Source organism: Aphidius gifuensis, linkage group LG1 (genome assembly GCF_014905175.1).
Source record: "Aphidius gifuensis isolate YNYX2018 linkage group LG1, ASM1490517v1, whole genome shotgun sequence".
NCBI classification, from domain to species: domain Eukaryota; kingdom Metazoa; phylum Arthropoda; class Insecta; order Hymenoptera; family Braconidae; genus Aphidius; species Aphidius gifuensis.
Window position 1 is genome coordinate 29,212,433 of NC_057788.1, and position 25,317 is coordinate 29,237,749.

At 22.7% G+C, this 25,317-nt stretch overlaps 1 protein-coding gene across 6 annotated transcripts; it reads right to left on the minus strand.

The window, feature by feature from the left end:
- Positions 1-2,181: 2,181 nt before the first annotated feature.
- On the minus strand, positions 2,182-24,779 carry LOC122860206 (syntaxin-binding protein 5). 6 transcript variants are annotated; one of them, XM_044163911.1, is made up of 22 exons: positions 23,964-24,777; positions 23,466-23,563; positions 22,998-23,180; positions 21,871-22,005; positions 19,547-19,610; positions 18,725-18,929; positions 18,535-18,610; positions 18,210-18,364; positions 17,824-18,115; positions 17,493-17,736; positions 16,975-17,228; positions 16,408-16,597; positions 13,920-14,285; positions 13,146-13,545; positions 7,565-7,681; positions 7,376-7,495; positions 6,974-7,303; positions 6,764-6,875; positions 5,793-5,876; positions 4,897-4,992; positions 4,482-4,606; positions 2,182-4,133 (listed from the first exon to the last, which is right to left on the minus strand). In XM_044163911.1, the coding sequence occupies exons 1-22, from the start codon at positions 24,081-24,083 to the stop codon at positions 3,871-3,873; spliced, it is 4,029 nt and encodes a 1,342-aa protein (XP_044019846.1). In that variant the 5' UTR covers positions 24,084-24,777; the 3' UTR covers positions 2,182-3,870. The 6 variants fall into 6 exon arrangements, with proteins under 6 accessions (XP_044019846.1, XP_044019845.1, XP_044019847.1 ...); XM_044163910.1 differs by having other exon boundaries at positions 7,565-7,690; XM_044163912.1 differs by lacking the exon at positions 5,793-5,876 and having other exon boundaries at positions 7,565-7,690; positions 23,964-24,779.
- Between the last annotated feature and the right edge of the window lie 538 nt (positions 24,780-25,317).

Here is a 25,317-nt window from a genome sequence, read left to right on the forward strand (position 1 = left end):
AGAGATAACTGACTTGATTTCTCCCTTCTCTGTATCATTGCTGTCAATTTTTTATTTTTCAACATGCACTCACGTCATACAAGCTGTCGTTCTAGAATTAAAATAATAATTAATAACGAAGGGCATCATCATAAAATAAATTTTAAAAAATTATGATATGATAACTCTCTGAGATTATCATAAAAATAAAATAGCGGATTTCTATGTAATTGAGACCTTCGGAAATAAAGTTGTCTAATAAAAAAATTTACCAAGATATTTAATCTCCAGATTGTTTTCATATAGTATCTCCGGATTTTTTTTGGAATTTTCACGCGTCAAAAAATAAACGAAAAAAAAAATGTAAAAATCAATAAATAAACGAGTACATTTATGTACATAAAAAACATAAATGGAAAATTTTTATTTCTATGGAAAAAATCTAAAAAAACTCTGGAAAAAATATCTCCGGAAGTCTCAATTACGTATACGTATATTCTATAGAAATTTGGACTAAATATAAAGAAATCCGTATAAAATCATAATGGTGAAAAACCAAACAATCAACAGGATTTATATTTACATTTATTAAATTTAATAGATGTAAAAAAAAATCCTGTTGATTATCGAAAAAAAAAACGATGAGTAGTCAAACCAATATTTTACGTAGTTTAAATGTAATTTAGGGAAATGAATCGAAATACGTTCGAAATATGTTCGAGTCGAAACACTATTTGAGGAAACTGATAATTTACAATACATATCTAAAATTTTCAAACAATATGATAAGGTGTCATCTAATAAATTATCAATTTTCTCAAATAATGCCATTTACCAGAACAAATTGTCCAGGTATCAAAGAATTGGACTCATTATTTAAAAAAACAAAGTGAAAATTTCGAGAATGTTTTTTTGCAATATGTCTCAATTCACTGGCAACTCTGGCAAAAATTTTTCTCCGATATTCTTCGATTTTATCTGATATTTTTCTGCATTACACCATATTACTCCGATTCACTCTGGTGTACTCCGATTTTCTCCGCATAATTTGTATTCCTACATAAGAAACATAAACGGGGAATTTCGAAATCCAACAGAAAAAAAAAAAAACAATGATTATTTAATTATTGCTCCAGTGATGTAATAATAATTTCTTTAAATTTTAATTATTGTTTATGTTTTTCCTTTGTTTAAGCTGTCGAGAAAAACTATTATTGAAGTTTGTTATTTTTTTTTTTTTCGTGATGCATTTAATTTAATTCATCATAATATTTCAAACAAAATAACAAAAAAAATAGACTATATCTTTTTGTTAAAATGATATATTAAACTTCAACTACTCCAAGTATTAATTTTCAAATAAACATCCTTCAAGGCTGAACGCGAACTGGAGTTTCTTCATTCAATTAAATTATAAATTATTTTTTTTTTTATTAGTCATTTAGCTAATCATTTTTTTTTTCTTCTTTATTATCTCACTGATAATAATGACTACTTAAATTACATTAAAATTGTTTTCATTAACTGATTAAATTTTGATTAAGAACTTTTGTTGTTTTTTTTTTTAATACCTTTTTGAGCTATAGAAATAAAAATTTCTAGCGATGCAAATAATTTCTAGCAATATTTTTTTTATATAAAAAAATGTAAGGTGAATAGAAAGAAGCCCATTATCCTGCAAAATTAATGACAATGTTTTTTATGTTTCTCATATGATATCTTGGTATGTTTTTTTTTTTTTGTTCATTCATTTTTTTTTTTAAATACATTATTGCTATGGAAGAAATATTATTGAGATCATCGACAAATTCAAATCGAATTTATTATTGGTATATATATATTGTCTTCATACGTAATCTAATTTATAGTACAAGTACAATTTTCTTTTATTTATTTCATCAATTTAATTATCTTTTTTTTTTTTAATTTTAAAATTTCACTTTAAATAAATTTCATTTGTTTAAAATTCTATTGCATTTTTCAATTAATTAATTTATCAATTTGCAATTGTTTTTTTTTTCAATTTTCAGAATGTATTTTTTATTTCCCTGTTTTTCATCATTTTTGTAACATACAATTGATAATCACTAATTGGACACTTGTCCAGCAATCACTACTTAATAATTTTTTTATTTTTTTTTCATTATTTTTCTCATCTAATTACTTCCCCACTGATATTTTTTTAAATCGCTTTCTGATACGTTTTGTTTTTGTGTGTTTTTTTAAATATGATTTTCATTGGTTCGTTCAAAAGTTTTTTTTTTTTTTAATTTGTACCTGTATGATATATATCCAAGAAGAGGATAGAAAGAAAAAAAAAATACAATTAATTTTTTTTTTCTTTCCATGTTAATAAAATTAAAATTCAATTAAAAATTTACTACTAGTACTTGAATAATTATTGTCAATACATTCGGAACAGCGTCTCTGCAATAAAACGTTTATTTATAATATTTTTCAAGTCCATTTATGTAATCAGTTTATTGATATTATTTATTCACGTATTTTCAGTTAAAAGAAGGATAAAATCTATTTCAAAATCTACACACACATTTTTAAATTAATTTTTTTTTCCTTTCGAAATTTCACTTGGTCATTATTTTATTTTTTTTCGTTTAAAATCTTGCACAATATCGTTAGAAACTCTGATCTCAAACCAGTTGAGATAACAAACTAAATATTTTTTTTATAATTAATATTTATTTGAATATATTTAATTATTATTTTGAGATTCTTGAAAAGGTGTCATTGCACAGGGACGTCCGAATGAATCAACCATTATATCTTAATTTCATGATCAAAATTAATTTAAATTATAAGTCAATTAATTAGCGGTTGTTGTTGTTTTTGTTGTTTTTTTTTTTCTCTTACATTTCACACACAATTTACTCAATTACAATATTCATATTTTTTTCACTTCACAATCTTATATATTGTTTTTCTTTTTTAACATTTTCATTTTATTTTTTTTTTGTGATTTTTTAACATTTTCATGTGTGTGCGTATGACTATATACATATATACATATGTGTATATACAATATGTATGTATACATTGTACACATACATATGTATATATAATATATATTATTTATTTAATTATTCATTTTTTTTTTCTTTGACAACAAATCGAATGGCAATTGATATGAAAAATTTACTCAAAAAATTAACAATCACGTTTTGCTTTTTTTTTTTTTCTCTTCCATCTGCCTGCATCTAAAATTTAGCTCATTATTATTTTATTCAGCAAAAACAAAAAAAAAGAAAATTCTTTACAGTAGTTTCATTGAATTTTTTTTTCTTTGTTTTATCTTATTATTAGGAATTGTTATTTTTTTTTTTTCATTTTTATTTATTTTACCTTTTTTTTAATTTTTTTTTTTTTTATTTATTTATTACATCAAGTGTAATTAATTATTATTAAGAATTTATGATAGTTAACAACGACAATATCCGCGCCAAGTCTTAGAGTTTTTTTTTTTTTTTTAAATATTCATTTAAACATGGTAAATTTTTTTTTCTTTTAAATTTTTTTTTTTTTTATTCAACTACTTTGATAATTTTGTGTGCGTAATAAGTGTTTATCATTTTGTTTTTTTTTTTAAATGAAATATACGTCTTTGCCCGCACGGATATTATTACAATTGTGAAAATTCATTATTATTTTTTAGTTCTTCATTATTTGAAAAATTTTATAATAATATATTATAAATTAATGTATTTTTTTTTCTTTTTTGTTTTGAATTTTTTAAAATTTATTATTTCACAAATAACGAAGTGAATAATACTAAATTAGACTGTGTTTTTTTATATATATATTTATCTAAAAATTATGGGTAGTAAAGAAAGGGTCGAGGAGTATGATGAGTACCAATTTAAGATAGTATTCATTTCATAGTTGATACCATTTTTTGTCTTTATACTTGAGCATTAAACCATGAGCTGAACCAGCAAAATTTTCTGATTCATTCATCATACGTGCTGTTCTATCCTCAAGTTGTGATAATTTATCACCACGTTCCATTACTAATTGATGAGCCAATGCAACATCACTGGTTGCTGTTGATGCACGTTCACGTAATGCTTCTGTTGCTGCATTTGGACCTGGTATATGTTTTGCAATTGTTCTTGATGCTCGTCCACTTGATTCTCCAACTAATCAATTAAAAATTCAAATATAATTTTAAATATTAAGCTAATATTTCAATGATAATATTTCAATAAAACAAACGTGTAATTATTTTATTTTTTCAACTGAAAAAATATCGTATTGATTTATCTTTAAGAGTTTATAAATTTTTTTTTCAAATGAATAATTTATTGATTGCTTATTTTAAGCAAAAAAAAAATATAATAATCAATTATGAGCTTTTTTTTTTTCCCTTCTTCGTTGTTAAAAATACAGGTCATCCTTAATAATTTTATCGACTTTGTTAATAAATAATATCTCTCATTATCGTTATCTCTTGAATAGATAAAAAAAAAAAAAAAATTTCAACTTACACAATTCCTCTCTGTCCAGGCTTCTCGAACCACCACCAAAAAGTCCTTTGAAGAAACTTTCTTTTGGCGCTTCTGGCATGTCGACAGTTACAAAGAGGTCACCCATCATCTCCGTTAATTCCGCACTGAAAATTTAATTTAATTAAAAAATATAATAAAGAAAAAAAAACATTTCAAAGAGATGAAAATAATTGAAATAAAAAAACTGATATACACAGAAAACAGTTTATTTTTTTTTAAATTTTATTTTGAGGTATTTCTCTTGAATTTCGAAATTTCGATTTATAAAATTCCTTTGTTGTTAAATGATCAAAAGCTGTTTATAGTATAATTAATTTACAATATAATAAAATTAATTATACGTTATTTAATAATATATTTAATTAAATTATTTATTTTTATAAAATTAACTCACCAAAATTCACTGGATACTGTTATTTTTTGTATTTCCGTTGGTGATGATAAATAAAGACCATGTCCTTTGTTACTGAAGCATATGGTTCTGGCAATTCTGAAAATAATAATTACTCTATCCATTGTAATTATTTATAAATAATATAATATAAAAAAATAATATTACTAATGCAATTATCTAAAAGGGATGATATTAAATTTTATCATGCTTAGAATAATTTTATTTAATTTATAAAATATTAATTGCAGTGCTATAGCAGCAATATGCAACTACAAAAATTAATAAATATTATTGACAAATTAATTACTCACCTTTATTAAATTATAAAATTTTATTAATGATGAATTTAATAACCGAAAAAAATAATTTATATGTTGCATGATATTTAGTGTTTAAATTAAAATTGCGTTTAGATATATTTTTTTTTTTTCATGATAATTTATAGCAAGTATTATTATGTAATTCCCATACCGTATTAAAAAAAATATAAATCAATAATATTAACTATTAAAAATTACTGTAGGAATTATTATTATTTTTTTTTTTTGTGGATAATACAAAACTACTTTAGCAAATACAAAAATAAAAAATTCAATAGGCTATTTACTTTTCTGAATGTAATTTTATATTTATAAAAAAAAAAAAAAAATTAATCTTATCGAAAAATTTGGATATTTAAATTGGCTACTTGTTTAAAAAATGTATAATTTACATGAAATTTTATTTGGTTTAATTTATAGTAAGATGATAAATTTATAAAACAATTTAATTAGTAAATAGCCAGTTGAAAAAATAATGAAAAATAATTATTTACGGATTTGGGAATATGTACAAGTGTAAAATATTTATATATTTTATATGTAATGTTTTTTTTTTGCTTTGTTTAATGAACTTACTGATCAGTATCGCCATTAACAAAGAGTTGATGACCCCATATGGACAACATGGGATCTACAATGCCGTGTTTTGTTGTCTGAAAACTGTTAGAAATTACAGAAATAAAAAACTAATGTAAATGTTTTTTTTATTTCAAATTAAAATATTAATTGTGATATTATTATGAATAATTTATTAGATAGCCCTTGAGACAACTAATTGAAATTAAATTTACCATCTTGATGATCATGTTTATTTGCATATTAATTTTACATGAATATTCATTTAAAATTAACACAACTAAAATAATTGCTGATTTTTTTGCTGTTAATTTTATTGACAAGTAATTTGTGCAGTCTTTTAACAGTGCTATTCAAAAATATATTTATTTTTTTTCATCTCTAAACAATTGTCATGCCTGATAGTGATGAGCTTTTTTTATTTTTATTTTTGAAAGATAATTGTGCATTTTAGAAATAATTTTTTATTATTTTTGATTATGTATAAATATAAATAATACATGCTAAATTTAAAAGATAAATTATTATTCATTTTGCTTGTTAATAAAAAGCTGTTTAGTAATTTATAACCGATTATATTTATAAAATTGAAAAAAATAATTTGTTAATAAAGCAAGCAATAGTTAATTTTTTTTTTGCAATAAATTTAAATGTCTAAATGTTTTTCATTTTTTTTCGTTTTTAATTAAGTGATTAGTGAAAATTTCGATATAGTATTTTCACATTAAAAAACATGTATAAATTATGTGCCTGCATGTGCTGCCAAAAACGTTTATAATAAAAAAATTATTTATTATTAAAAAATTTTTTATTTTATATTAAATTTTGGATGCAGAAAAGAAAAGAAATTTTAAATTTTTTAAAAGTATTTTTTATATATATATTTTTCGTTGATACAGTTTATGAAAAAAATTAATAAATATATAATACAGATATGAAATTGAAAAAATAATATAAAATAATATTCTTACCTTAAATCTTGAAGTGGTAAAAAGTCAATGTCCATTAGTGGTCGAAGACTGGGTAGACTGTAAGTGGCAACGTGACCATTCGAAATATAGCAAATGAGACAAACACTGTCATCTAGAAAAAAATTAAATAAGAAAATAATATTTATCTTGAAATAACTAAAATACTTTCTTCTGAGCTTGACATATAAATATAAATTTTTTTTTCTTTACCTTTCAATGAAGAAATTTCAGCTTTAATAACAGCATGAGTTTCACTAAGTTGCTGTCTATAAACACAATTTTGTGATGGCAATGCGACAACTCTTGCTTGCTTTTCAGATGTAAAAACAGCAAATTGTCGATCTTCAAATGTGTCACTACCAGATACCTGAGCATTCAATTGAGGTGACATACGACTTGGATTTGATTTATTTTTACTACGTTCTTTACCATCGACATTTTCATCTTTCCATGATTCATATGAATGGGGTATTAATGAACCATTACAATCCAAAAATGATATTGTCATAATACAACCTTTAAGCTTGAATGATGAACCATCTAAATTAAATAAATTTATTATTAAATATCAACAACTTGTATCTTTTATTTGCTTTTGATAAATCAACTTACTACATGTTGAAATTGAGACAGATTGAAGAAGACGTTCTTCAGGAGTTGGTATATTAAATACAACTGTTTGTATCGAACCAGTTGATGTACCAATCCACAAAGTTGGTAAACAATTTGATTCTAAAAATATATATTTAAATCATTAATATTTTTTAGTAATTTTATTTTTAAAAAATTCATTTTATTTACCATTTTTTTTTGTGCAAGATTCGGCAAAAGTAAGGCAGCTGATGGTTTCAGTTGATATATTTTCAAGTGATGACATACTCGAACTTCTTGATCGTTGAAATGAACTATCAAATTTATCTGTACGACCAGCATTCCGGAAAACAAATTCCAACATTAAATACAGTCCTTTTGTTTTTTTCTTCTATTAATTTTTTTATTTAATATTTTTTTTTTTTTTTTAAACATGCGACAGAAAGTTGTGGTTGCATAAAAAAAAAAAAAAAACAACAATGAAAATAAAGACATAAATCATATAATTAATTAAAATAAATAATACAAATTTCTTTTTTAAATAACACATTGATATACATAACAAAATGTAATTTAAAAAAAAAAATAAAATCACAATGATAATAACATAAGCAATGATGATAATATTCATGTAAATTATAACAATAAAAATAATAATAGTAGTAACAATGTGTAATATAGATCATTTCATTTCTTAGAAAAAAAAATTTCGATAATTTTTTAAATTTAATTTCACATTCATTCACTCAAAGTGCAATATGTATTTTTTTTTAAAAAAAAGTACAAAAAATAAAATTACAATAACTGACTGTTTATCTGTTTGTTTTTTTTATATTATTAATAAATTAATAAATTAATAAATTAAAATCTACATGCCCTAAAATTTATTCAAGAGTTTCTTTTTTTTTTCATTTGTTCAAAGAAAAAAATTGTAGCCCGCTGTATATAAGTGCTTCATTCATCTAAAAAAAAATAATTTCATAACATGCGCATGCTCGCATATTGACAATAATAAATTTACACTTATAAAAAAAAAAAATGGGAAAATAAATCATCCGATCCGAAGATGAGGAAAGTAATTTCTTTGTGCAAAAAAAAAAAACATTGATTGAGTGTTTTTCTTTCTTTTTTTTTTTAATATAAGTATATGTAAATTTTTTTTTTCATCGGAAAATAGTGTGAGTGTGGTTATAGATCCGATAGAGATAGTAAAAAAATTAATCAATCAATTTGTCATAAAAAAAAATAAACAAATAGAAAAAAATAATCACAGGCAGATGCTTGAAGAATAAGTCATCGTGTATGTTGTGTTTTAATTTAATGATAATAATTTATTAATTTATTATCAATTAAATTTCATTGAGTGACACAAAACGAACAATATATAGCATTAAGTAATTTATTATTGATGAATATTGATATTATTTTTTTGGTGCATTTAGTGAAAGTCAATTGAGACAAACAACAAGTATAATGCATTGAAGAATAAAAGATGAAGAAGAAGAACAACAAGTGGAAGAAGAAATAGAAGAATAAATTCACAAAATTAAAAAAAAAATAAAAATATATTTAATATATTTATATATTAATTATCGAAATAATTGACGACATTAATTGTCTATACAACCAGCATCATGTCAGTAACAGAAAAAATTTTAAAAAAAATTTCAGCTTTGAAAAATGTAAATATAAAATTTAATAAAAAAGATAAAATAAAAAAAAAAAACTAGTTAAAAATATGAGAGAATATATATTTTTCTATGTAAAAAAAAAAAAAATTAATTATTATTATTAATAAATTAAAAATTATCAAGAAAAAATTGAAATGAAAAATTAAAAAAATCGTCTAAGACGATTAAAAATTTATATTTGAAATAAATATTTTAGAAAAATATATAAAATTTATAGTTTGATTTGTAAGCTCGTGTTGATTTAAATTTAAAAAAAATTTTTTTTTTTCAAATTAGAATACTACCAAAGCTGCTATACTGTCTGACACTGGTGAGTATTGACTGTGAGGTCAATGAAGCCTGGGTTGTGGTTGTAGTGTTGTTGCGTAAATCATGACCAGCTAACAAATGTTGTCCATATGTTGAATGACAACCAGTTGTTGCAATATCAGTCTCGTAGTTTGTAACAGCTGTACTTAAACATTTTTGTAATTTTCTAATACCACCATGTTGTTTTGTACGATTATTATTATCACCAGTTTTACGAAATATTTGATTATTTATTATTCCATCATCATCAATTATTGATGTTGATAATTGACGATTTATTTGTGATATACGTAGTGTTGGAGAATTATTTAATACAACACCACTACTACCACCACTACCATCATCACGACAGTGACCTGACATATCGCCAATTAAATATCCATAATTAACACTACCACCTTCATTACTATCACCATCATCACATCTTTCACCACCACCCACCGAACTTCTTCCGGTTGTTGGCGATAAGCACATCCCGTTCATCTATAAATCAGTTTTTAATCATTTCATTTAGATTTAAAAAAAACAATACAAAAATATCTTTATATTTTTCAAAATATGGATTTCTATTTTTTTTGAAAATTAAATTTATCATTTTTTTGAATTGTAATTCATTGAAATTAATTTTTTTTGATGTTTTTATCCTTAATTTTTTGGGCTGGGAAACCTGGGAGCATGTCGTTGGTTTTTTTATTTTTTTCAAAATTAAATAACTCCATTTTTTATTGTTGGAAATTATTAATATAAATTTACACTTTAATTTAAATTATTTATATAATTGTCAGCGGGCTAATTTTATTATTTCTTTGACAATTGGATATATTTATTTATTTTTTTAATAAACCTTTGGAGTTACGAATTATGATTTTTTTTTGTTTAAATTTATTTTCAATGTAGAGTCTTTTATATAGCAGTCAGTCAATGTTTATTGACAAGTGCTAAAGTTTTTAATTTGTAAAATAATAATTTTTTATTATCATGAAAAACGTGGTTTTATAAAGTTTAATTTTATTTTATATATTTTTACGATAAATATAAGTTTTTTAGAGATAAAAAGTACATAGAACTTGTTAAATGTTTATCAAGAAAAAAAAGAATAATAATAAAAGATGAGCAAGAGTTTATTCTTTTTTTTTTTTACTATTATTATTTTTATTATAAATACTGGTTACGTGCAATTAAGATGATGTTAATTAAAATTTTAATGAAACTTTTTTAAGCAACCATGTTGATTTTTGTATTTTTTATACCGAGAGAAAGGTGTATATATTTTTTAAACAAATTTTTTCATTCAATGCATGTAAAATGTTATATGCCAATATAAAATTTTTGATATTTATCATTAATTAATATTAAAATATAATTATTTTCAAATTTACTATCAAAATTTTTATAAATTTTGGCATAAAAAATTCGTCCAATAAAATTATCTACAAAAAAAAAATATATATAATCTAATTAAATTTTAAATACAGGTTTTTTAAATGCATACAAAAATTTTTTAAATTAAAAATAAATAAAAAAGCAATTAATTATTATATTTTTAATGAAATAAAATAAATATTTGTACAAAAAAAAAAATGGGTGACCTACAAGCAAATGGAAAATGGAAATTACTGAAAAATGGATATTTAAAATTCAAAAAAGAAACATTATTTAAATTAACATTTATAAATAAACAATTATTAATTATTATTTAATTTTTTTTTATCGATTTGAAGGTCATGAAAAATTGATAATTTTTACTTTTCTCTCGGTTGATGAAAATGAGACTGAAAACCTTAATTTTACCTGAATCAATTTTGCTGTCAGGGAAGACCGCAATATTTATTTGAACCTGTAAAAATTTTTTTTTAACATAATAAAATAAAAAACATAAACAATGTTTTTTATTTAAAATATAATTTTATCTGTATTTTAAATTTTAGAAAATTTAATTACTCTGACAAATAAAAGGGTTTAATATATATTTCATAAATAATTTTTTTTCTTTTTGCTTTTCAATTTAAATGGGCAACAGGTTTATAAAAACAAGTCATTAATTTTACAAACAATTATGTTTATGAAATAATAATAATAATAATAATAATAATTTTGGGAAACAATCATAAATAAAAATTAATTTTCTACTGGAAAATATCTGTCTAATTTGGACAACAATCTTTTTGTTTTTTTCATTTTCATGCAAATTATTTTTGCACTATAAATGATTGTATGATCATTCGGGTAGGATAAATTTTCATCATCTACTAAACTAAAAAAAAACACTTTAATTATACTGATGTTTTTAAAATTAAAGTGTTTTTTATTTTTCACTAAGTTCTACTAAAAATTATGTATTAAATTTCAATTAAAAAACTTAATTAAAATTCAATAAATAATATTTTTTCAAAACGTTTCCCTCCAAAGCATATCTAATTTAATTCCTATGAAAAAAAATAATAAATAAATAAATAAAAACTAACGCAATCAAAATAATAAAATGAAAAATTCTAATAAACAACATCATCATGTCTGCACTCTCTTCTATACTTGTTGTAAAAAAAAAAATAAATAAACAAATACCGTATATTAATTTTTTTTTTTTTTTTGTAAATCACGCAAACACATGTACGGTACACAATTTGGTTTAACTAAATTTCAATTCAACTTGTCTCAATGTATATATTCAATTTTTAATATTTATTTTTATTGTGAATAAGCATCTAGCTCAGTACAACAATTGATTGTTTTTTTTTCTCTCTTTAGTTTTTTTACCTTTAAATAATCGTACCAGCATTGTAAACATAATGATATCCGTTTAGTAAATAGCACCATTTTAAGTATTATCTGTAAAAAGAAGAGAGGTTTACACGTTTTCTAATTGGAAAATTTAAAAAAAATTTCATTTAGTTATCCAGCTGGTACCGTTGTTGTTTGCAAGACAATTATTTTTTATTTTTTCATTTGATTATTAGGGATTGATATTTCATCTCGTGTTTGTCGATCATTTAATCAAAAGCTTTGATAAAAAAAAAATAATAATAAAATTTTAGGGTGTTTATTTATAGAATTTGAAATTTACTTGGGTTGGGAACTGATTGACTGACTATTATATAAGACTCTCTACATCTTAAAGCTGTTGGGAGGTGGGGTCAATATCGATTTGATATTTTACCGCATTGACGGTTATTTCATGCTAATAAAAAAAAAAAAAAAAAAAAAGAAAAACACCACTCGATTTATAAAAATTTATTCAAATGAAAAATTTTAATTTAATTTTTTTTTTCTTTTTCATCGAAACAATAATACTTACAAAACAAAAAAAAGCTCTGAAAATTTTTTAAAATTCGTTTATCACATGCCCTAACTAAAACTCCTAGTGCAAGTATATAAATTTTTTTTTTTTTATACTTTTGTTATTTGAAATAACTTATTTCATTCACAAACCTGATAAAAAATTTATTAAAACAACTCGACGACAATATCAACATATATAAATAAAAAATTGAAAAAAATTAATCACTCATTTTGATAAAACACAAAATATTAAAAGCATTATATTTTCACACACTCATACTATTTTTTAAACATCAATATGCAATGATTATTAAGTTTTTTGCTTTTTTTTTTAGCACACACGATGTTCGTTCTATTTTCTATATAAATAATAAATAAAAATAAATTGAAAAATATATTCAATAATAAATGTAATAAATGAAAATGATAAAAAATCAAAAGAAAAAAAAATTAATAAATTAATAAACAAAACAAAAAACGAAAAAAAAAAACAAAAAAAAAAAAAAACTTACTGAATCTTCTTATAAAATTTCCAGCGAATGACTCGTTGCTCGTATCATCTTTAATTTGACATACTAAAGTTGTGTCATTTTTTTGATTTTTATTATTTGGCACAGATAATAATTTAGTTTTTGAATTTCTTGTTTTAATTATTCTCTTCATGTCCATTAATTTATCATCATTTTCAAATAATGGAAGATCAATTGGACGTATTGCACCACTATCACAATATTTTTTATCATCATGTTGTGATAAATCATTGGCATCATCATCATTACCATCTGGACTAAATATAACATCAAGATTACGTTTATCTTGTGATGAACGTGATAATATTGGACTTTTTATTGTTTCTGGATCACTTGTATCGATCGGTGAATTTTCTGTATCTTGTTTTGTACTCGATCCTGCCTATTTTTCATTTTTTAATAATTTACGAACATTGTTTTTTTTTTTTTTCATTTACAATACACACATTGTATCAATAATATTCTTGGCAATCATGAGAATGTTCACAAAGTAATAAATAAATATCTCAAGAGATTAAATTTAATTTATTTCAACTTATTGAATTGGGAATTGAAAATAATAAAAACTAAAAATCAATATACAAAAACAATACTATGGTAGGACGCTTCGCGTCTATCCCACCTCCGTAAAAACAATTTGAAATTTTGCTATAAAATTTATAAAAAAAAAAAATTATTTATTTAATTTATGATAATATATAATTTGTGAGCATTCTTATGATAAGCTTTTTTGTTTTTTTTGTTAATAATATGTACCCCATTGTGTGATGATCCAGATGACGGAGTAAAAGTACTTTTAATTTTAAGATCAACCCTGCTAAGTTGTCTTTTTAAATTAAAACCTTTTTTCCAGTGTGAGTGTGCTGTTGGCCTTTTAACATCTTCTTCATTAACTGTATTAATTATTTTTTTTTGTTCTTTTGTTATATTATCTTCAAAATTTTCTTTATTGTCAAGTGTACTTGTACTTTCTTGATTTAATTGAGCCTGTTGTTGTGAATTTATTGATTGATTGTTTGATGATAATTTATCCACTTGTGATGATAATTGTTCAGCTTCATTTATTGCTGTTGTTGTTGCTGTTGCTATTGTTGTTGTTGAGTCGCGATGAATTTGGCTGGTCTAACGTTACATTGGGCATGGCACAGTCAATCAGTTCAATATTAGATATTTGTTTTTGCCTTATTTTTGTTTTATTATAATTTTTTGTTTTTTTAACGTTTTTATTATTTAATAATATATATATATATAAATTTAATATCGCAGTCAAATGGCCACTTGTCACTTCCCAAATATATATATATATAATATTAAATTTTTCTTTATTTCTTTGAAGAAGAGTGCAGACATTTTTCAGCCAACACAATAAATAGAAATTTTTTTTATTTTATTTTTTATTTTTTATCAACCGGAGATTTAAAGAGTAAAAAAATTTTTAATTATCCTTCAGTAAACTGTAATAATTCATGCAATGAAAATGCTAAATTTTCTAGGAAAAAAAATTTTTTTTTTGTCTGTTTTTTTTTAATGTCTGATGAATTTTTCATTCTTCTATTTAACATGCGAAAATAATTTTTTTTTGTTTTTTTACTTTTCACCTGTCACAAGTCACTTGATTATATTATTTCACTATCAAATAATTTAAAATAAAAATATACGTTTTATATATGAAAAAAAAAAAAAATTAAATTACTTTTAATTTAGTAAAATTAGCGTGCTTTTGATGATGAAAATAAATATATTGTTTATTTTTTTTTTCTATTTATAGAGATGAAAAAAAATATATATAAAAATAATTCAATAATAAAGATTTAACGAAGCAAAGGTAACTTGGCTTGTAACTCGTTAAAATGCAAAAATTATATATATGCTTCGTTGACGCGTTTTAATTAACTCATTAGTGAAACTCGGTACACTAATAACACGATAGAAAAAAAATTTTTAAAAAAAATCATATATACTTAATTTATTTATATTTAATTATGTTTAATTATGTATTGTAGTTTTCAATAAATTGGCTTTAAATTGAATGGATAATATTACTTGGAAAAATTTTTCGTAATTTTATCAATTTATTTATTTATGCATTGTAGAAGAGAAATAAATTTTTTTTTTTTTTTCACTTCCATTATGACGTAAACTCGATTTATTGAATATTTAAATTTTATGTCATTTTTTTATACTTTTAATAAAACTTGAGACGATGCATTAGTCATTTTAAATACTTGAAAAGAAATAAATTATTTAAATTTTATTTCTAGAAATTTATTTTAAATTAAAAAAAAAAAAATTTATTTCACTATATTTTAAAATGTTGCAACTTAAAAATTTATCTCATTAATTTTTCAAAAATTTATCTCATTAATTTCCTGGAAATTCATCTCATTAATTTTTTTAAAATTCATCTAAGTATAATTTTTACTTTTTTGTAACTAATTTTTTTTTTTAATTATCAAATGGAAAATGACAAGTGTAACCATTAACTCACTATAAATTAAAAAAAATAATAAACATAAAAATTATCTTTTAAATGATAAATGTAACATTAAAAAAATATTTTTTAATATTACTAATAATTCTACAATTAATAATATAAATTTCAAAAAAAATTTAACTTTTTTACGTTTTATAAATACCGCAACTCCAAAGAAACAAAGAAATATATATTATTTTCTATTAATTTATAAAAAATATATTACAATTTCCTTGTAACCCAACAAAAAACAAATAAAAAAAAAAAATCTAAAAAAGCCTACATCTGTTTAATATAATCCTACAAAAATTTTATATTAAAAAAAAAAAAAGCTATTAATATCAATCTTATCTATCAATATAAAAACAATAAAAATAAAAAAAATAAAAACAGAGTACATCTTAAAAAATAAGATCCAAGAAAAATATTTGTTTTTTTTTCTTATGCAACGAGTTTGGTATCAGGTGTGTTTTCGTAGCTTATTGAACATTATGACAGGGTAAACACGGACTAGCAACAGGAATACAAACGTTGATAAAAAATAAAAAAAATACGTAATATTAAAAATCACATATTTTTTCTTTTAATATAATAATTTACACATATGAATATTTTATTAAATGGATAACAAATATATATTTAATATTTGGGTCAGGGTAAGGGAATAAATGTTGCATTAACAAATTTATATTTAAGTAATAAAAAAAAAAATAAAAAGAAAAAACAATATATATTGATAATTTGTTGTATTTATAAATAAAATTTTATTACCTGATCTATACTGGGACTTCTGGCTTTATCATCATTATCACGTTTGGCATCATCTTGTTTTTTAGGACTTCTCAATGCACGTTGATATGGATCAGCACTTGTGCCAAGGTCTGATGTACTCATTACAAGTAACGTCACCTTTTGTACAATATCGATTATCACAACACCAGACTCATTTCCGTATGCTAATCTGTTAAATCAAGGATAACGTATTTTAAATTTACTACCATTAATATTTATTATTATTATAAAATATAATTCTTTTTCTCAATTGTTAGAATTAATAAAAAAAAAAAAAAAAGTGTTGAGTAAGATTTGTTTGACAGTAAAGCTCAAATAAATTTTACTTTTTCTTCTTTTTATTTTCTGCATATTCGACAAATTTAACAGTAATTTTTTTTCTTTTTTTTTTTGTGAAAAAGAAATAAAAGAAATTGCATTGCTTGGAAGTTTAACTTTAAATTGGATCATTCGATTCGTGACATATTATTTGACGTATAAAAGTGTGAAAAATATAAAAAATATAAATGGTATTTAAATAAATAAATATATGTAAAAATATCTTACAGGCCATAAGATGAATTTAAACTGAGTGATGTTATATTTTCTGATTGTTCACCACCACTATTTGATGTTAAACAAATAAGTGTCGCTTGAAAACCAGCAGCTCTTTTTTGTAAACCTCCTTTGACTTTTAATGACATTGCGGCCTCAGCTGCCCTAGACTCTTCTACACCCGGTATTTGGCATGGATCCAAATCAGGATCAGGTGAGCCTTCCGTATCTTTACCATGATCTACTGCAAGCGATATTTCCAATGTCTGAAAAATGGATAAAAAGCTCATTCATTTTCGTTTTTTTTTTTTTTTTTTGTTTACCTTCAATTTATCTACTTGACTGGTGAAATAAAAAAAAATATATATATACGTGTAAAATAATTATGTCGAATGAATGCCAAATAAAAAAAGTAAAATAAAAAAAAAATAATAAAAAAAGTGGTAATGAGAAGATTTAAGTAATGATGATGTAGCTATTTTTTATTCTTGTATTTTTAAATGACTGAGATTAAAATGTAGGTCACTTACTACAACTTCAGACATGCTTTCAACTTTTTTAAATTTAAAAAGTATCACATGACGTCCAGCACCAACAATTGCTAATTTACGACTTTCAGGACATAAAAATATCAATTGTACAGCCAATGGATCTTCATCATTATCAAAACTTTTTGTTTTACATTTTTCAAATAATTTTGCTGTTTTTAATTTATATAGTACTTGAAGTGAACCAGCTGAAGCATCCCAAAATTTAATACTTCCATCAGCATGACTGAAAATTAAAAATATTATTTATCTTTACATCTTTAAATTTATTTTCAAGTAATGAATTTAAATTTTTTATTTTATTGTAAATTACCCAGTTAATATTATTTCACTGTAACTACTTGAATTTGAACTCCATTCACCACCAGATATTGGCCATTCTTTTTCACTAAAACCAGATTTTTTAGTAGATCTTGAGCCAACTGAATAAAATGCTGGCACAAGATCTGATGGACAATCAGCAAAATAAGCACAACATGTTACTGGTGATTCATGAATATCCATTGGATATGGATTTTCAAAACATGGAAAACCAGGTGTTAATAAATCAATCACAACCAAATCATTTTGAAGTAATACTACAACAGCATATGGATCTTGAAAATCTATCAAAAATTAATCAAAAAAAAATATACATAACAAATAGAAATTATTAAAAAAAGCAACAATAAATTATTTTTAAAGCACAATTATACTAACCACTTGTATATGGACTTTCACAAAGTGTTATAAAATCAACAACATTGTGTTCCATTTCTAGTACTGTCGTTGTTTTACCTTGGATTACAGTAATACTTGGTGTTCTTCCAGTTGTGTCATAGGCTAATCCTCCGGAAAATATGACATAAGCTTCCCTGTTAAATTATTCAAACGTAAAAAAATTTAAAAAGAAAATTAAATTATAAATAAATTAAAGTTGGTAGTAATTGAATACATGAATTGTTTCTATTTCTTTTATATAAAATTGAATAGAAAATAAATTTTTTAATTAATTTTAGAGAAAATATATCATAAAATTAATTACCCTGATCTAGATAATTTCCATTCAACTTTTTGAATTGTTTTACATGGTTCTAGTTCACCATCTTTTGATATTTTAGCTGTAAATAAAATTATATAAAATTAATTACTGCAAATTAAACAATAAAATTCAGGATAATAATATTTTATTTATTTTATTAATGATATATGAATTAATTGTTATTTAATATTACCATGTGGATGTGTTACGATCATTGGTTTTGCCTGCCTAAGTACCCATGTAGACAAAGAGCCATCAGTATGACTGCACATAAATTGTTTGCCCTCGTGATGCCATGAGATTGATCTGAGTGGCTCATCAGTTTGACATCGCCATTCAGCTGTTTTAGTTTTTAAATCCCAAAGTGCAATTTGACCAGTTTCATATCCAATTAACATCTAAAATATCAATTTAATAGCTTTTTTTTATTTTTTTTTTTTTTTAATTTTACACAAATCTATTTATTATTTTTCATGTATTAAGTATATACTTGTCCTCTTTTTAACAACTCAATTTTTTTTTAAAAAAGAATATCTGTTTTTTAAATACAAAAAAAAAAAAGGAATAAAAATAAAAAATAGACTGAAGAGCTGTTGAAGGACACTCAAAACTGGGGATGAGTTTTTTACAAATGGACACACAGAAAGTGCATTCAATATTTCATAAAAATGTAACAAATAAATAAACAAATGGAAAAAAAGAAAGGAATATGTATATACTCAAAACTTGTTTGAGAGAATATTATTCTTTTTTTTTTTTTTTAATCTTGAAATATATTGTTCTTTTCTTTCAAGTATTTTGATGATAAATGAGGTGAATCTAAAATCGACCCAGACATATAAATGAATTTTTTATTTTAAAAAAAAAATTGCCACCAACTGTACTCGATCATTTCATATATCGTTTCATGAATATTTAAAATAAACGATTTTTCCACTTTTCTCTAGTTGACTTGTTCTCATTTTATTGTACTTGATGTATTTGTTTTTTTACTTTTTTTTTTAAGCCAACGTACCTTACTTAAATCCAAGGGATTATCACTGAGGTGTATCACTGCACCAGGATGTGTTTTTCTCGATCTAAAAAACACAAAATAAAAAAAATAATGAAACAAAAAAAAAGGTATTATTCATATTTTTCATGTTTTTCAACAAGCTTGTTCATACTTGAGAATCAGTACACATTTGTGACAAAATACAAGTACAAAAATTGACAAAAAAAAAGTTTAAAAAAAAGTATGTTGATGTTTGTAATATACAACTATTATACTGTTTGCAATCTGTAAAATTGGTTCACGCTTTTGATTTCATTTTTTTATTTTAATTTAATTTCTCTTTTTTTTAATTTTATCTCACACAGAAATAAAAAAAAATATAGAAAAAAAAGTAATTAACAAAGTACATTCTCTCCCAGATAGTAAAAAGACACACACAAAAATGAACAAAAAAAAAAAAACACTCACATGTACTTGAAAAGATGTAAAGAATAAAAATTATTTAAAAAAAAAACAACAACAAAGGTAACCGAAAAAAAAAATAATAATAAATTAAAAAAATGATAGAAAAAGGTTTGCAACAGAGTATAACAAAATCGAGAACTCTTCTCGATGATTTACCGGTATTTTACAACAAATATTATTCTATCTTGTACAGTGAAAATATCGTTAAAAAATAAACAATATAATAAAGCAAAAGAATAAGTAAATTTTCAGTAAAAAAAATTAAAAAACAATGTAAAAAATAAATATTTATTTTATAATATTGATGAGTATTAAATGACAACAAGACATACAAGATTATTAAATTAACTTGTATATTAATGATTTTCGCTTCTTATAAATAACAAAAGATTAAAGAAAATATAAATAAAAGTTTTATTATTGTAATATTAAATTAAAATAGATATATTTGAAAGTTTGAGAATCAATTGATCGACTGATGTCTCTTTACAAAACTTTTAAATAGAACCCTTTTTATAATTTAGACAAAAGAACAATTTCTATAGACTTTAGTCTCTCCTTTACTTTTCAATAATCTCACCCTCAATATTAAACATCTCCAGGGTTTTTTATTCTTTTTTTATTATCATTATTTCACTTTGCAATTGATGAAGGATGATGGCAAGGTATTTTGCGATAAATGTCAGATGTTACTTGTGGATCATTTTGAATAATAAAAGAAAAAAAAAATTTACATTTTGTTTATATACTTGTGTTTGAAAAAGAAACATTAATAGAGAAAAAAAAAAAAAAAACTATACGTAAAAATAAAGAAAAATATAGAAATTTATTATTATTATTATTTTTTATTTTTATTGAACTTGTCAAAGTGGTTTTGTTATGATACTGTTAAAGGGTAAATTCACTCGTCCATAAGTCCAATATGTTTTCAAGTCCAAAAATAAACTTTGTCATACCAACACTATTTTTTTTTAATGCAAAAATTCACTTTATAGTTCAATAAATAAACAATCGAGATGTACATGAATTTTTTATAATTTTTTTTTCATTTATTCTTTGTGTTTTTTTAAAAAAATTTTTTATCATTTTAATTGATATTGCACTATTGCTGTGCATTTTGTTTGAATTTGGAAAAATAAATATTGTTATAAAATTTAAAAAAGTAAGAAAAATATATTATATTTTTTTTTAGTTTTTTAACAGAGGTCATTGTGAAAAAAAAAAATCTGTCGCAATATATTTTCCGTCAACCCCCACGTGGGATGTACATACCTTTGCAGTTCACACACAATCCTTTATACTCCCAAAAGGCTCAAGTTACATATTTTTTTTTATTTTTCACTATTTCACTACTAGAAAAACTTTATTCCCGCAACAATGATAAAATTCAATATTATTTTATTTTTTTTTATCTACCCAAGTTTCAAAAAAGTTGGGTCATTTCCAGATAAAAAAATATAAATATAAAAGTCTAATTTATTTTATACCAAAAAAAAAAAGTATAATAATTTTATCGGTAATACTCTAATGCTTTATATATAGAAAAAAAATTATAATGAGTTTAAAAAAAGAATATAATAATTGATAAAAGTTAAAAAGATATAAAAATTTTTCGAAACTTACTAGTAAAAAAAAATGAAGATAGTTTAGGGCATAAAATGATTAGATACAATGTGTTTAAAGGGTCAAGGCTGACACGTGTTTATATGGGTTGTTTAAAATGATAAATTAAAATGAAAAGATAGAAAATAAATCATAAAATACGTTAATCATTCTAAAACACGATAAATATTGATACCCAATATATATTTTTTTTTTTTTCGAAATAAAAAGCAAAGAAGAGAAATATTATAAATTACTATTTAAAATTGACTACTCACACTTCAATTGCTTTATTCCAATTGATGACATAGCCTGATAATACAAATGTCTCAATATTAAGTACATGTATATTTCCTCTTTCAGTTCCAACATAAAGCCATTTACTCTGCAATGGCAAGTGTATCGATGTTATTCTGCAAAAAAAAAAAAAACAAACAAATAAAATATATAAAAAAAAACAAAATAGCTAATAAATATTGTCATATAATAATCAAATCAAACAAGTTGATAAATAAAATCTAGGTTGATAAGAGGGATGATATCAAGGACACCAATAAAAAAATAAATAATAAAAAAAAAAAAAAAATTTATGGGTATTGGGGTAAAGTGTGGGGATGCCAAGGCAAGCTGAAATCAATGCAGATATAGACTGGTCCAAATGGGATGAAAACACACTGCGTCGATTTTCTATTATTTTATTTATTTATTAAATAATTATTTAAATAAATTAATAGTTTATTTAATACTCTAAAAAATATCATTAATATAATATTTTTAAAAAATAATAATATTTTCTATTAACATAAATAAATAAATAAATAAGAAATGGAAAAAAAAATTTTTTTTTTTTTTACTCATCTGCAAGTTTCATTATCTTTTTTAGCATATTATTATTATTATCATTATTTTCCTTTTATTTTTAACATAAAAAAGCAAAAAAAAGAAAAAATTAAAAAAGAGAAATAAAGCATGACAATGAGAGCTAGTAGTAACTGGCGGAAAGTTGGCCAGAGGTGGTCTCATTGTGTCTGTGTGTTTAAACAAACTCAGATGAGACATTAACAAAGTTGATAAGGCCAGTGTTTGAATGTGTGTTGGTCAGTATGTTTAGTTCCACATTATATATTATTATTATTATACATAGTGTGGTTATATATTGGGTGAACCCCCTTATATATCTATATAAAAATGCTGACGTATGCTTTTATAGTTATCGTTTTAATTTACCCTCTCTATAAATTGAAAATAAACAAATGAATAATTTAATTAATTAATTAATAATGAATAAATTATTAATTATTATTTTTATTATTTAATTATTAATTTGTAGAATGAAAGAGGAAAAAATAAGAAGCATTGATTATTTAGTTTTTTCTTTTTTTTAATAATTCAAAATAATTATTACCTTTCACGTTGAAATTTAATACTCTGGACAACTTGGGGTATTTTTTGACGAAAATTCCATAAATGAAGTGTGTCGTCTGATGTTACTGAAACTAGGGCACCCTCATTTATGAGAAATTGTAGCTGAATAACAGCTGCACCACCCTCATGCTTTATGTGAACGTCGACGCCAGGTCTGCCCAATCTATATTTTTATAGTTATTTATTTATTTTTATTTTTTTATATATCATTCAAGGTCAAGGAAATTTATTTCGACATTAATGCATATAAATTACAGATAATCTGTGCTATTATTTTTTCTTAAAAAAATATTAAAAACAAAGCAAATTATTTAGCAAAAAAAAAAAAATCTTTTAGCTATTTTTTATTAGAAATTTAATTAAAGTATAATAGTTGTTATTAAAATTGATATTTAAATATTAATTTTTAGTTGAAATTAGTATTGTTTTTTTTCATTAAAAAGGATACATTCTTAATGATCCAGTTTTAGTTCCAATTGCAAGTAATTTTTGCACTGGATCAAATGCCACTGCTGTTGGTTGATGTGGAAATCCATGTCTAAATGTCTGTAATGAAAAAATAAAAAAATTATAAATCCACTCAGCTTGTATCATTAAATAATTTTCAAAAAAAAAAATGTTTAAATCTTTTAATCTTCTTCATTGACAACTAACAATTTAATACACAAAAAAATAAATAAATAAAATAAATTTGCCACAAAGTGGAGTAACAATTTGTCTTCATTTCGACAGTCCAATCAGTCGATAGAAATTACAAACAAGAGCTCAAATAAATCCCTCAGTACTATCTGACCCATTTAGCCATGATAATAATCATAAAAACACAATGTCAATGTCATTTTTTTTTTCTTAAATTCCTTATCAATTATTACGACAAAATAAATTACTATCAATAAATCAACATTAAATTTTTTTATATAAAATTTTTGAATAATTAAAAGCTGACCTTTTTAGCTTGAAAATGGTCTGATCTAAGTGTTTCGATGATCTCTTGATCGGGCTTAACCTGTTGAGCAACTGACGATCGAAAACCATCGAGGACGCCCTTAATAGTAAATTTCTTCATTGTTGATTAAACCAATAAATCATCAATAACAAATATATAAAATCACCCCGATAAACATCACCCTGTCAATACACCTTACAGCATTCACAAAAAAAAATAAACAAAAAAGAAAAATAAAAAAATTCTATGAAAAATATTAAAATTGATTAATCAATTTTTCTATTAAAAAAAAATTATAAATAACACTATTTAATAGTTAATTAATAACTTGTCATAGTTGTCATGTTTATATATTCCATTTGTTTACTTTTTTTTTTTATTATTATTCAAAACGTCTTATGAATCCCCCCACTTTCCATTCACAAACGAACGTCACTTAACAAATGTCCACACACGTATACGTAATTAAATTATTTATTTCTACATTTTTTTAAATATTTTTTTTTTTTTTTATTTTTTGCTTTACTATTATAGATAGTATATTAAACACTTTATATTATTCATAATTTTTTTTTAAATTTAAATATTAAGAGTTAAATAATTTGTTGAATTTAAGTTGATGTTTAATTTATTTATTTAAAAATTTATGGAAATATTTAACGAGGAATCTGCTTGTAAAGCAAGATCACGACTGTTTTGGTAGATGACAGCAATGCAGTGTTGTTTAATCGTGAAAATTGTGAAAGAGGATCAATAACTTGGCAACAGGCAAGTACGGCCATCGCCGTGGGGGACACGATACTGATAAACAGACAACTTCACATTAATACCATATCCCCAGCCCCCAGCCAGTCTCCTTCTCTTATCATGTACTTTTTTTTAAATACTTTTTATCATCCCCACTTCACACACAGACAAGATAACTTTGTAATTGGCTAATTTTTATCTACAAGATACATTTTAACCAATTAAAATTAATTATATTTCAAGATAATTTAATTAGATTAGATATTTTTAATGTGTGATTAATTATTGGCTATTGTTTATTGCTAAATACATAATGAGGTTGATGATAAATATTAAAAATTATTGAGATAAATTATTTTAGATAAAAATATTTATTCAACCAATTTTCTTGGATTATTTTAATCCAATCAGATCAATGGAAATTGGGTTTCATCCAATTGGATATTTGGATTGTACAATTGTATCTTTATTGATTTTCTGAATTAATATATTTGAGGTTAGGTTACTTTTTTTATATTTTCTATTTTTGATTTTTTATTCAATTTATTTATAAAAAAATTTAATAATAGTTTTAATATATATATTTTAAAAATTAATTGTAATTTAA

Bases quoted from the DNA above. Each gene is read 5' to 3' on its own strand.
- LOC122860206 (XM_044163910.1), bottom strand. From the start codon at position 24,083: ATGAAGAAATTTACTATTAAGGGCGTCCTCGATGGTTTTCGATCGTCA. The intron at 18,611-18,724 runs GTAATATTAAAT...TTTTATTTACAG, and splicing joins GATCGTAACACATCCACATG to CTAAAATATCAAAAGATGGT. The intron at 7,691-13,145 runs GTAAGTTTTTTT...TCCGGAATGCTG, and splicing joins AAATTTTATAAGAAGATTCA to GTCGTACAGATAAATTTGAT.